The 14,798-nt window shown below is 36.7% G+C and overlaps 1 protein-coding gene across 7 annotated transcripts in view; it reads right to left on the bottom strand.

The window, feature by feature from the left end:
- The window catches only part of LOC107568897 (plakophilin-4-like), a 113,865-nt gene that overhangs the window by 46,187 nt on the left and 52,880 nt on the right, over positions 1–14,798 (bottom strand). For 6 of the 7 annotated variants that reach the window (XM_016254889.1, XM_016254892.1, XM_016254891.1 and 3 more), the window contains exons 2-3: positions 12,777–12,892; positions 3,497–3,609 (exon numbers count right to left, since the gene is read on the bottom strand). In XM_016254889.1, coding sequence (XP_016110375.1) covers positions 3,497–3,609; positions 12,777–12,887 — 224 coding nt within the window. In that variant the 5' untranslated portion in view covers positions 12,888–12,892. The remainder of the gene's footprint in view (positions 1–3,496; positions 3,610–12,776; positions 12,893–14,798) is intronic. The other variant, XM_016254894.1, reaches the window with a different exon arrangement.

Raw genomic sequence — 14,798 nt, 5'->3', positions numbered from 1 at the left:
TTGCTAGCCTGTAGCGTTTCCTGGTTCCTGTGCCTTCTCATTTTTGCCTTACCTGTGTTTATATCCCTGGACTGTGTATCTGGTTTTTGATTGTTTGCTGCCTGCCCTGACCCTTGCCCATTTTGTAGATTACTCTTTTGCCCTGGATTGTACCTGTTTGCTGGTTTTTGACCCTGCCTGTTTTTACCACTCTTTTGAATAAAGCTCACATTTGGATCCTCAACCCCGTTGTCACGCTTCCCACATTGCAATTAGCCTACATATTCATTATATTTGACTCAACCTGTTAGTGATACCTTAATTAATTATTATTTTATACCTTAATTTAATAGCTCGGATTCTGTTATTAATTGTAACCTTTAATATTATAGTAATTTGCAAGTAATAGGGTTCCCTATATAGTTACAGCTAGACTTGTGCAGGTATTCGGTAATGCGATATATCATGGTAATGAATATGCACGATATTGTTATATATTTAATAACAGGATGTTAAAATCGAGAGTTGCAGCGGTGTTATTTAATGAGCTAACATGAACTAAGACTTTCATTTTTTAACAATGTTTGATAACTTCTTTAGCAAATGAACCTAATGCTCATAGTGAATGTTAATGCATTAACTAAGGTTAACTAATGAGGTCTTATTGTAAAGTGATACCTATTGGTCTTTATAGTTCTTTTGCACTTTAATGTGTAAAACTTTTAACTTTATACATTTTTCTGCATTGCTTTATTGCATTTAAATGTTCAATTATTTTTGTTATAAGAAAAAAGTTATTAAACCTGTTATACTGTATTATGACAGCACTTTAAAAAAAAACGTAATTTCAATATCGTGATAATACCGTATACCGTAATAAAAGCATCAGCAATTAATTCACAACATGAAAATTTGATACCTAGTTACAGCATTAGCATAGATTTTTTAATCCTTAAGAAATGTTTAATTTAATAGATTTTTTTAAAGACAGAGCCACAATTTGTTCAGTAATCCACGGTTTAACAAAAAAGAAAACGTTTTTTTGTTTAATATTCCCTCCCCCTGCTTTACCGAAAATTGTACAACCAACCAAGCAAACAGTGACTTCAAAAGCGAGGTACATACTACCAGTCCATAATTTATGTGTACTGTTACACCCCTAGTGGGAAGCAGCTGTGTAATAAGCAGAATAATGTACACCCAGCTGGTTGCTATTGCAGTATAAACCCAGACAGGGTGATCAGGACCACAATGCGAAGTGAAGGGGTCTTGTATCACCCGAAGGCTGGATGAACATTATGCCTTGCACAATACAGCACAATAATAAAACATTTAATTTCCCCTTATTAATAAACAATTGTTAAACATTTTTTCAGGGATGTGGAACCTGTATATCTCCGTTAAGATATATAAAAAAAATTTTTACCCTTTAATTGCCACTATGTGAAAAAAACAGATTCGCATTGCATGAATCTTGTTAGCTTTCTCTACCATAAGGTGCCTGTTTTCACTTGTTTTACAACATGTTGTCATGAAAGAAATGCTTTGCTGTATACTCACAGCTGCTGTTGCTATTGACACAACACATTTTAATGCTGGCTTTGTTTATATACTTTATTATTCACTCCTTGCATATCATATACACAACTTTTTATACACTGAACATCATTTAAACCTTATGGTTGCTTCATTTAGGAACGGATAAACGCAGACCTTGGAATAATGAAAGTTCACTTATATTAAGATGCTTATGTGTTATGCTCATTTTGGTGTTTGCAGACAACATTTATTAATATTGATCTATTAGTGGCCCTCCAAAAACAGGATTGGACACCTCTGGTTTAGACTGTTTTAGAATATCTAAAGATAAAGTCAGAATTTTTCCTAATATCAGAATCAGAGAATTATACACAATTTGGTGGAAAGGGCAGATTCGAAATCCACTTTTCTTACTACCACTCCACTCCCCCAATTGTTGGGTTTTTAATTTAACATTTAGTATGTAGTAGTACTCTGCAATACTTTGCAAATTGCTGTTAGATTGCAGACTCTTCACTATCAGTAGTTTTTTTCAGGGAGAAGCAGCACGGAAAATATTATTTTTCTCCTTAGATTACGGTGTTGTAGTATTGTTTTGGTAGCAAATTGTGTACAAGAAAAAGAGAGTGTGATTAAAAACAAATGTTGATTTCTGGTGTTTCTAGTCAAATTAACGGATTTTCCGAGCCGATAATATAACGTTAAACTAGAACTATGAAAATGGTTTTAAAAACACTTTACAGTGACCATCTTTTTACAGTACCCACTCATTAAATTATGACAGGTGAGCTACTGTAAAAAGATGGGGTTACACTTTACTTGAAGGGGTGTGCATAAGACTGACATGACACCTTCATAATCATGACATGACACCTACATAATATGAAGGTTTTTTATGCATGTTTATGACAACTGTCATTAAGTGTCATTCGCTCAGTTATGCAATTTTTAATGCAAATATGACATTGTTTGAGATGTCTTTGTTATGGGCTATGGTTAGGGGTAAGGGTAGGGGTAGGGATAGGTCAAATAATGTCATATTTGCATTAAAAATGACAACTGAGCGAATGACACTTGTCATAAACATGCATAAAACCTCCTTCATATTCCCGATCGGGGTGAAATTCGGGGGATTTTGTCCACAAAATGATAAGAGCACACATTATTTTATTATTTCTTGTATTTCTGTTCTAATTACGACAAAGTTGCTTGTTTTCAAACTTTTCTTTATTAACAGAAACTAGGAGTGTTGATATTAAATAACTCATGATTCATTGTGTGATTCTAGAGGATTTAAGAACTGCATGTTCAATAAAAAATAATAGATATGAATATATATATATATAATAAAAATATACATAATTTTATTTTTTTATTTTGAGTCCCGATCGGGGTGAAATTCGGGGGATTTTGTCCACAAAATGATAAGAGCACACATTATTTTATTATTTCTTGTATTTCTGTTCTAATTACGACAAAGTTGCTTGTTTTCAAACTTTTCTTTATTAACAGAAACTAGGAGTGTTGATATTAAATAACTCATGATTCATTGTGTGATTCTAGAGGATTTAAGAACTGCATGTTCAATAAAAATTAATAGATATGAATATATATATATATAATAAAAATATACATAATTTTATTTTATTTTGAGTATTTTAGACATTTTCATTAATATTAAAGTTATTTTATTTTATTAAAAATGTATTAAACTTTTACGTTGCTCTTTCTTTTGGCATGATGATTATGTATTGGTGGAAAGCTGGACCTCTGGAAAATGGAAATTGCTGTGGCCACATTTTTTAATTTCTACTCTTTTCTTCCACTTTTTTCAGTATACTAAAGGGAAAAAAAAGAGTTATGTAAAAGCACACTATCAGTGGTCAGCGGGGTAATTCCGCAGTCGTGTTGTGAGAGAGAGAGAGAGAGAGAGAGAGAGTGCGAGAGAGAGAGAGCGCGAGCGTGTGTGTATGTGTACCCGCCACTAGCAGCTCCTGGGGATTCTGAACTCAGTCGGCATCGTTCCAGTTGATTGGCCACAATCTGTCGCTCCACCTCCAATTCCCGAGTCAAACGCTCAAACTGCAGCTCCTAAACACAATACACACACTCAGTCTCTGTCTCTGATGAAGATCAGTATCGTGATTGAGACTCTAAATGAAGGCCAGCAGTAAATACACGCACTGCATATAACATAAAACATAAAAAATGCTTTAAAATGCCCTCAACAAACACTGAAAGTAATCATGTCACATATACGCACCCTATAGTGCTATATACACCTTACAATTAGTAAGTTCTCGGTCCTGCAGCACTGAGGAGGTAATGCACTGCTCTAAAAGGTAACAACTATAAATTCTCAACACACAGAGAGAGCAGCGCTCTAGAGAACAATCTGTTGACATCAGAGCTTTACACTCCCACTGTCCCCAAAAAGGAAATTAGCAGACCTGATCCACTCAACTCAAACCCTGTCAGCAATCTTTTTAAACAGACCCTGCATTTCAGTGGGCCTCTGACTGTAGCAGATGTCCAGTATTTTGGATAATCAAACATCTGATAAATGACAATGTAGTAACCCTTCAAAGAACACGCACAGCACAGCCATAAAGCGACACCTGAACAACAAACCACTACACCCTCTCTGTCCATACGTGTGTGTGTGTGTGTGTGTGTGTGTGTGTGTGTCTATCAATGGGCTAAGAAAGCAGACCAGATTACCATATCTGCACCACAAGCCGTTTCCGAAAGGTAGGAATACAGACACTGAAGTTACAATAAACAATCACAACCATTCTAATCTATTTCAACTGACTGATTAGGCTTGCCAGCAAGCTCCATGAAGAACGTCAACTCAGTGCCGAATCTCATCTGCTAATCTCATATTTTTGTTCAATAATATTTTTTTGATTGTCATTTAGAATTTTAGGGGGATTTTATGATACTACACTATTTATAAAATTTTTATGGAGATATTTTTTCTATTAAGGTTTTCTGTATTTTTTGTACATCCCATTACTTTCCTACGTTGTTCATTTTTGACCATGACGGTACCAAGTGTTATCGCCAATTGCTGTTCACAGCAGGGGGTTGAGGAAGTGACTTCAACTCGAGATACTAGTAGTGCTTAGAACGTAAGTATGAATTGGCAAGATGCCTAAATTATGTTGGAGGAGTTGAGGAGATTGAGGGAATGCCAGACAGCTGATGCCAGGGCAAGGTGAGAACTGCTTATGTGCTCTGGCAGTTAATTGACAGATTAAATGGTTTCACTCTTCCTGAAATTGTTTAGGAATATTAGTTAAATGTGATTTATGCATAGTCCATTTTGCATTTAATAATTCCGCATTTTTTAAATTACACTTTGCATTGTGGGAACAAGAAGCTCAGTCGATTATCGGCACGAAAACAGTGCTTGAGCAGGCGCCATTTTTCACGGAGATGGTCTCGGTCAAAATTTCATTTTAAAGTCGGATTTCGGGTTTGGGGAACTGTTCTTACACTTCTGTGGTTAGGGTTGGGTATTGTTCACATTTTAACCAGTACGGTACCGGTTTCGGTACCTGAATTCAAAAACATTTATTTCAGTGAAAAAATAAAGTACAAAAGTCTCAATTTGTACATTTTGAACAATATGGCCTTTCGCAGCGCTTTAGTTCCAGAACTAAATGTACAGTACAAAAGTACTGGGAAGATTTTGCGCGAACTATTTCCCAGTTACCATTTAAAGGGTTGCATTCGCACCGAGTGTGCAAAAGCCGGTCGACAGCGTCGTCATTTGTGCGCGCCGTTCAACAACAGAAACAAAGAAGAACAATGTTAACAACAGGAGGATGGAGGACGCTGTGATTGGAGCTGTGTTTTTGTTGTGTCTCGTGGGTTTCACAATAATGGATATGGAAAGTCGACGTATACGTAAAGCGATTGAAAGAACGGAAAGGAGGACCAAGAATCTCCAACGACAACTGGCAGTGCTACATTTGCTACAAGTGCCTGCACTTCAGCGTCCGTCCATCTATCGCTGTTCTCCATACTTGAGAAATAAGTTGACAATGTTTACAGTATGTTTACACAGTGTTTTAAATCATGGCGGGTGAGGGCGTTTGATTTATGTCTACTTACGTCACGATTAGTACCAGTTGTGCTGGTTAGACCCTGCTCCGGAGTAGGAGCTAATTTGGTTCTCGAAAAAGGCAGTCCGGTACTAAAATCGCACCCAGTTCCGGCGGTGCGAAAATGCCAAAAAGTGGGTAGTTCCACAATTAGTTCTGGTACTATGAAAAGGTTCCCGTGGTGCGAAAGGCCCTAATAGGGCCCAGCAAACTTTTTTTCTTTCTTCCCCAAAAGATGTATTTACTTAGTAACATATTTAATGGTAGTGGACTGCATATATTTCAGGATATTCAAACAGACTATTCCCTAACAGGTACCTCCTTTTTATGTATCTAACGTTAAGGTCTTGTGATGAAAGATGCTGTAGTTCAAAAGGTAAATAACATCAAAGAGCTAAAGTTTGATCCTTGTCATTTACTGCTTCGATGATTCCTCTTACAAGTCCACATTAGTTCAGACAAGGCTGCTAACGTCTAGTTTCACTGCTGCTTTAAAAAAAAAAAAAAAAAAAAACCTTACAGCAAGGATCAAATGAACAGGAATCATACTGTCACCTATTTAGAGCTTTCAGTCACGTGACTAGCATGGAGACCTGGAGGGCAAAACATCCACAGAACTGCAGCACAAGCCTCTCAATTTTCCATCTGTTTCAAGCCATGAATATTCAGATCCCTTCTCAACAGAAGGAAAACAAAGATATGTCAACAAACTGCAAGGTTTGGGCACTTGTAATCTCTATACAGCATCTATCTCTTCTCTGACAGTTGCATCTAAAAATCACACACTGACCAAGTAGGTACTACATTTGATTCATCGTTCAAACTAGTGAGTACATAATTCTCGACTGTTAGAACAGTACATTCTATATAGTATGAATGGTGTATGAATGAAATCCAGACGTACACCTGCAATGCCATGTCAGGCCAACAAGGACAGCAAGGTGATGACCAACTGAGCTCGGTCCGGTCATGTAGGTTTATGTTTTACAACATTAGGAAAAACTAAACTAGTCAAAGAGAGTCCACGTTAAACCCCTCCTGCGCTCACTCCACCGGCCACAAAATCAAATGTAAGGTTTTGATGCTGGCTTTCTGGACTCTGCCTGGAACAGCACCTCCTACCTCAATCCACTGCTACAAATGTACGCTCCCATAAGGCAAAACGTAAATCTCCAAAACCTTCACCCTCTCTGGTGGAATGAGCTGCCAACCTCCACTCAAATATGGAAGCATATAAGTAGCGAAATTCAATTTAAAATGCAATATGCAAAATGGCAACGCAATATTCAAAATGGCATTGTATTTCTGTATTTAAATGTACATTTTCCATTACCCATACGTGCAAAGTTTGGTGCAACAGTAAAATGAAAATTAAATTTTATAATTTACATTTGCCATTTCCAACAGTAGTCTTAATATGTAAATTGCATGCACATTTGAATGCTTTATAAGTTGCGAAAAGAAAATGAAAATGTATAACACAAATTGATTTGATATGTGTAACATGTTCAAGCAGAAATGGTAGCAAAATGATCATTTAAATGCTATTTGTCCTAAATGCATTTAGACTAACAGTTAGAACACGTAGGATTGCATTTTCATCATGACGCCGAGGGATACTTGAAGCAATGAGTGACGGAGGGTGGGCATGGTCAGCTCGGAATGCATTTTCAAATTGAATTTTGCTACAAGGCAGGGATTGGCGGAAGCGTGTTATGTTTGGATCGTTTGAAACATGGCGGCTGGAGATCTGATAAGATAGTTGAATTCACTGGCAGATGAAGTGGAGCGTGAACAGAGAAATATATGAAGCGTATTCCATGCTAAAATCAAACGTTCGAACGACCGACCGATCGAAACGTCTTGAGCTTTGAGCGTTTTACACTGCGGGTGACCCACGTGACGTCAGCGTCTTAAAATTAGCTGTTTTTTAAACATTTAAGGAGCCAAGCTGCTGTGTAAAGACTATAAATGGACATTACAAGCATTACAATAATTATATTTTATACCTAAAATAATACTCAACCATTTCCTGCATCCTGCTGTACTTCCCTGAATAAGTCTTTAAAGGTGTTGTAGGCTAATAAGTCGTTCTGAGTAATAAAATGAAAAAGCTCCCACATGTATATGACTAAACAAAATAACATGTAGTTTACTTGAGGTTCTGTTATAAATGTTTTTATTAGAAACGGTCATTTAAATTAATTAATTAATTATACAAATTTGTTTTTTGTTTTATTTATCATTATTGTAATGCTTGTAATGTCCATTTATAGTCTGGAATACTATGGCGTCCGAATGCCATAAGCTTAATATATTTCTCTGTTCACGCTCCACTTCATCTGCCAGTGAATTCAGTGATCTTATCAGATCTCCAGCCGCCATGTTTCAAACGAACCAAACGTAACACGCTTCCGCCAGTCCCTGCCTTGAAGCAATGATTGACGGAGGTGGGGCGTGGTCAGCTTGGAATGCATTTTCAAATTGAATTTTCAAATTGAATTTTGCTACAAATATCCCACGGCGTCATGATGAAAATGCAATCCTAAGTGTTCTAACTGTTAGTCTAAATGCATTTAGGACAAATAGTATTTAAATGATAATTTTGCTACCATTTCTGCTTGAACATGTTACACATATCAAATCAATTTGTGTTATACATTTTCATTTCGCAACTTATAAAGCGTTCAAATGTGCATGCAATTTACATATTAAGACTACTGTTGGAAATGGCAAATGTAAATTATATAATTTAATTTTCATTTTACTTTTGCACCAAACTTTGCACGTATGGGTAATGGAAAATGTAAATTTAAATACAGAAATACAATGCCATTTTGAATATTGCATTGCCATTTTGCATACTGCATTTTAAATTGAATTTCGCTACCTATATGCTTCCATACTCAAAAAGCTGATCCCATCACATCTTTTAAAAAGAAGAGAAATCTTTTGCAAGTCACTTTGGATAAAAGTGTGCACTCAAGGAATAAATATAAACGTTGTCGTTGTCATGTGACTCATGGCATCATTTGCGTTACTTCACTGCCATTCATAACTCCTCTCCTGTGTCCTCATGGGATAGTAAAGTATCAACTGGATGTGCACTTCAGAATCTCAGTGGTTTTGCACCAAACTTTGCACGTATGGGTAATGGAAAATGTAAATTTAAATACAGAAATACAATGCCATTTTGAATATTGCATTGCCATTTTGCATACTGCATTTTAAATTGAATTTCGCTACCTATATGCTTCCATACTCAAAAAGCTGATCCCATCACATCTTTTAAAAAGAAGAGAAATCTTTTGCAAGTCACTTTGGATAAAAGTGTGCACTCAAGGAATAAATATAAACGTTGTCGTTGTCATGTGACTCATGGCATCATTTGCGTTACTTCACTGCCATTCATAACTCCTCTCCTGTGGCCTCATGGGATAGTAAAGTATCAACTGGATGTGCACTTCAGAATCTCAGTGGAAGTAGTAGGTCATCCGGGTGCATGTCTGTTTGAAACATGGTGGAAATACATATATAATAGATATATATACAGTATGTATATGCTTTGTTTACAGCGCTAACCAAGGAAACTCTATATCGCTGCTGTTCCTTAAGCGCCACCTGCTGTCAGAAAATAAATTAGCATTTTCATTCAGACTGTCTGCTGTTTTTGTTTTGTGCAGGTGTCTTATGTAGCATAATCTCACAAATCTAAAGTCAGACCACTCTGATTTTGCTTGTATAATTTCAATTGAATTCAAATCAAAACAACAGTTCATGCTACATGTGTGTGTAGCACTACTGTCTGTTCAAAATTAATGGAAAAATTAATTTCCTGTTGTACCGAACTGTGACCCCGAAACCGAGGTATGTTCAAGATTTTTATTTGTCACATATATGGTTATATAGAGAATATATGACCAGCAGTGAAATATAAGTCAGGTCTGCTCCATGGACAGTGCAATTATTAAAGAATACAAACACAATAAAATTATATATAAATATAGGTATGGAAAAAGATTTAAAAAATAAGAATAAAATAAAATGCGCAGGACAGTATACTGTAGACTTAATAAATATTAAGATGAGCAGGAATGTACAATGTATGTACCGAACTGTGACTTCTGTGTACCGTTACACCCCTAACACACACACACACCCCCCAACACTAATATCACAACTCATACGCTAAACTAACATGCATACAATCACATTCTGCAACAGCACTGATTTAAGTGATCAAACAAAATTTCTTCCAAAACCTCAGGGCACAACCATGAGAAAGCATGACAAGAAAAGCAAGAAAAACTAGTAAAGAGCAAGACACCAGTAAACTCACTGTGACATCACTCATCCCAGCCTTTTTACAACAGTCGGCTCTGCGCTACAGTCACAGGAAAACCTCCCAGTCTGACGTCCCTCGTTCTCTTTCTCACTTCTTCCTTGGTTAAACTGCTAGAGGGGTGGTTAACAGTCTGAGGGCTAAACTGTCTAAACGCTGCTCAATTAAACAAGCTTCTCTTGTTCTCTCCTCTCCTTTACTTTTACTTTGGGCGAGTATTTAAAAAAAACGAGTGAAAGTTTCCAGGAAATTCATTTTAAAGGAAGAGGAAATGACATTGGCCAGGTATTCTCCAATAGAGATTTATTTCCTGCTGACACTAGTCAACAATAGGATTTGGCTTTGCGCCATAAAGAGGGAGAATGGGAATAGAGTATGACTTTTCTCTCAGCTTTTCACACTTAGATCACCTTCCATGTTTCACAATATTCTTATTTGGGGAGTCAGGTTTTGTAATTTCACTCTGTACACTGTAAAACCCGGGTTACATACTTATACAAAATTTACCAAATTAATAAGCAGGCATGTGATCAACTAAGATTAGTGTGATCAGGTTTAAAAAAAAAATATTATTACTATTATTATTATTATTATTAGGGGCAAAGCACCTAATATATCTCTTCTTTTTCATTTTCTTTTTTTTTCTCTTCATGAGTGTATGGCAGCCCATAGAACTGCTTGCAGGAAAGTTATGAAATTTAACATGCAGATAGACGACAGTCTCAACATTAAACATAGCAAATTTGGAGTCTCTAACTCAAACTCTCTAGCGCTACCACCAGGCCAAATTTGCACTTGTTTGTGCTAGTACCTTCTTGGCTCATGCCAAACTGAAAAAAGGTGTTTTTTCCCCCTTGGTTGTCTTGTGATTGTTCTGATTGTACTACTGTGATCTAATGAAAAATAAATTCCTATCGGAGGACAAATAATCTATCAAATCTATCTATCTATCTATCTTAAAGAGCTGATAAAACATCACAATAATCCACAAATAATAAAAAAACAAAAAACAAAAACAAAGCTGTGTATTTGTAATTAGTCCATCTTCAAAATGTTTTACATTTAAACTGTTGCTTCTGGCCAAAAAACAAGTCTATAATCCATAATAATGATTCCTCTAGAGAAAAAGTCCCTGTTGTCCTCTCACATCAAAATCCACAGCCATATTGGTTTAGAATGGTTTTAGACTTTTTTTTTGCTTGTAAATGTTGCTCATTATGTGCATATTTCTCTCCTCTTTCAGACAAGACTTTTTTTTTTTTTACTGGAAAGCATTATGGACATATGACTTGTATTTTAGCTGGAAGCAATTTTAGTCAGTTTAAAGTTCATCTTAAATTATGAATTAGTTTATTACAAACACACAGCTTTTTGATTGGAGGGTCACAGCTGCCAGAAATTAGTAGGAAGTGTAGAGGCTCTTGCTTTGAATGACATCAGCACATCCGCGGCCGCAGGACATCAGTAGTTTATCTGCGCTGGTGTGATCTTGGTCCACTCTTCTTTCACTCTCTTCCATAGTTTGGTAACTGTAGTGGGATTCTTAGCCATAACTTTGGCGCCAAGGATTTTCCAGAGATTTTCAATCTGGTTTAGATCAGGACTCTGGGCCGGCCATTTCATTATTTCAATGTTCTTGGCTTCAAGGAACTGCTTTACCCGTTTTGCAGTGTGACAGGGGGCATTGTCCTGCATGATAATTGCAGGCTGATTGGGAGATGCTTGCAGGGAAGGAACTGCATGTTGCTGAAGGAGGTTCTGATAAACATTTGCATTCACTTTTCCATGTATAAAAGGCCCAAGTCCTGCTGCAGAAAACATCCCCCCAACCATGACACTTCCACCTCCACCTTTCACTGACTTCTTTACACACTCAGGGTTCAGTCTTTCCTCAGTATGACGCTGAACATCCCCATCAGACCCAAATAAATTCAACTTGCTCTCATCACTAAAGTGAACCTTGGACCAGTTCTCCTCTCTCCACACAACATGCTTCTCAACAAAGGTGAGTGTAGCCTTTTGATTCTTTCTGCTGATGAGAGGCTCGGTCACAGCAGTGTATGCTTTCAGTCTGACTTCTCTTAGATGTGCCGAGACAGATCCTCACCCTGTTCAGTGCTGAACTGGCAAGCAATTCCAGCTGCAGTGTTGAACCGATTCCCCATTGTGAATCTCAGCGTTATCCTTTCTTCTGTGCATTTATCTTACGTGGACGACCAGCCTTTTTGGGGGGACATTAACTAGTGTCATTGTAAAGCTGCAATCTTTGAGAAATCACAGATTTGGAATGAGCAACTTCTCTTGCAATGGCTGAAAGGGTCGTCCCTTTTTATTTTTATTAGAGTTTTTTCAAATATCTTATTTAGGTTTTTTCTTCTGTGCTTCTGAATACAATTAATTTATGAAATAAGCTTAAAAAACTGCCCTTCTACTCCTGTTAGGATAACTTCAAATAGGACTAAGAAGTGACCTTGAAATTTAGGAAATTGTAGGTTGCTCTCTAATTTTGATCTCCACTGTACTTCTCAGGTCTGAAAAATACATAAAACCATTCAAATATGGAAAAATCGCATCCCTGAATAACGTTGCCTGAGGAAGTACCCTAGCACCAAACATATAAGTAAACGCTTTTCAATCTAGAAGAAATGTTTGCACTTTTCGACAGTTAAATCCAAAATTAAAATTCTCTCATCAGTTACTCACCCTCATTTATCATTCCAAACCCTTTATGACTTTCTTGCTTCTGTGAGTTTTGGTTACCATTGACTATCAGAAACAAGAATGTGTGTGAAGAAGGTTCTTACCTGTTCTTTGACAGAAGCCAGGATGTTGGTTGCAGTGCTGTCCGACTCCATGCTGTGAAACGCTGGCACGGCACCTTCCTGTGAGCCTGGGCTTGGCTTCGGAGCTGGCATTCCTCCTGTCAACACACAACACATGTCTGTGATTTGAACATTCACAAGAGCTTATGGAAGCGATGGTCAAACTGGTTTATACCATACAAAAAATACACTAAACGCAAATACTTGGTGCTAAAATTAATTTAAATTAATTTAAAACAATGGATTCCTATAGAGATGCTACGGATACCATTCTATCATATTGCCTGTTAAAAGCCAAAACACTGTAGAATATTAGCAGTAAGAAAGAGAGATTTGTGAAACATTATCAGTAAGAAAAAAAACAAAAACCTGAAATTAAAAACAAACTGTAGCTATGGGCTTTGCACTCAGCAGATTAGAGCAGAAGCTCAAAAATGACTCCATAATAAAATGTCTGAATGTCTGCAATTCATGACCTGGGGAGTAACAATACAATCATGTCACGATGGTTCAGTTTGGTACACAATACTATTTTCAAAATATGATACTTTAAACAACCCCACAAAATGAATGAATGAATGTAGTCAATAGGAAGTTTTGACTTGTTAAACAAGTTAAGCAGAATTATGTTAGACACATATGCTCTGTCAGATTACATATATTAAAAAAGTGTTTATATTTATATAATATTGTATATTTTAAAAAGCATTGTCCCATTTTTTTGTATACATTTTTAAATGGCAGGGCATAATTATTCAGTAAAAAAATAGCCCCATTTTAATTCAATAGTACAATCTGACATTTGCCATGTTCAAGACCAACAAATTTTAATTCCCCCATTGCATTATTACATATTATATTCAGCATTATATATAGTAGTTTAAAGGGCCTTTCGCACCGCTTTAGTTCCAGAACTAAATGTACAGTACTAAAGTACTGGGACGATTTTACATGAACTATTTCCCAGTACAATTTAAAGGGTTGCATTCGCACCGACAGTGTGTACTAGGAAATGACGTAAGACAGTCGACAGCGACGTCATTTGTGCGCGGCGTTCAACAACAGAAACAAAGAAGAACAACATTAACAACAGGAGGATGGAGGACGCTGTGATCGGAGCTAATTTGGTTCTCAAAAAAGGCAGTCTGGTACTAAAATCGCACCCAGTTCTGGCGGTGTGAAAACACCAAATAGTGGGTAGTTCCACAATTACTTCTGGTACTATGAAAAGGTTCCGAGGTGCGAAAGGCCCTTAAGTCTGGGACTACACTTGGTACTAAAATGCATTTTTTTGTTATTGGATCAGAAGTGGTCAGCAGATACAGGTGGAAACCGGAAACAACATATGGAGGTAGTCAGAAACACATGTGACCATATAGCATTGTAAAGGCCGATTCACACTGCACCGACACGTTCACTGGGTTCTGTCTGATCAGTGCGTTACCCCTGTTAGTGTCAGCTGGCATTAGTCGACGCTCGTTTTCACTGACTGAACTAGGGCTGCAACAAATTATTATTTTTATAATCGATTAATCTAATGATTACTAGAACGATTAATCAACTAATCATCGATTATTTCACTGATTAATCAGTAGACATTTATTGATTATTCAGCTTTTGCAATTAGTTAAAATATTGAGTTATACATATTCTAACAAATCAATTAAGGTAATCACTTCAGCTTTTGTAAGTCCCCCCCCCCCCCCCAATACAAATATTTTATCATTAGATAGCTCAACACTGGAGAGCTGCTTTATAACAGAAAATCAAGTTATAATTCTAACTGAAAAAGACTGTAAAGCTGCTTGATTTAAGGCTCTCTATTGCATAAAGCAGTGGCGAGCGGTGACTTATTAACTAGGTATGCTGAGTGATAAGATTGATTAGATTAATTATTATTTTATTTATTTATTTATTCATTTATTTTTATTCCCAGTGAATAGGAGTTAAATCTCCCACCCGGGTGACACTACTCCAATAATAGACCATGCAAAATACCCCCCC

This window comes from Sinocyclocheilus grahami, unplaced genomic scaffold (assembly GCF_001515645.1).
Source record: "Sinocyclocheilus grahami isolate Dianchi unplaced genomic scaffold, SAMN03320097.WGS_v1.1 scaffold1290.1, whole genome shotgun sequence".
In the NCBI taxonomy this organism is placed as follows: Eukaryota; Metazoa; Chordata; class Actinopteri; order Cypriniformes; family Cyprinidae; genus Sinocyclocheilus; species Sinocyclocheilus grahami.
The sequence above is the reverse complement of the archived record's forward strand: the minus strand, read 5'-3'. Positions and strand labels throughout refer to the sequence as shown.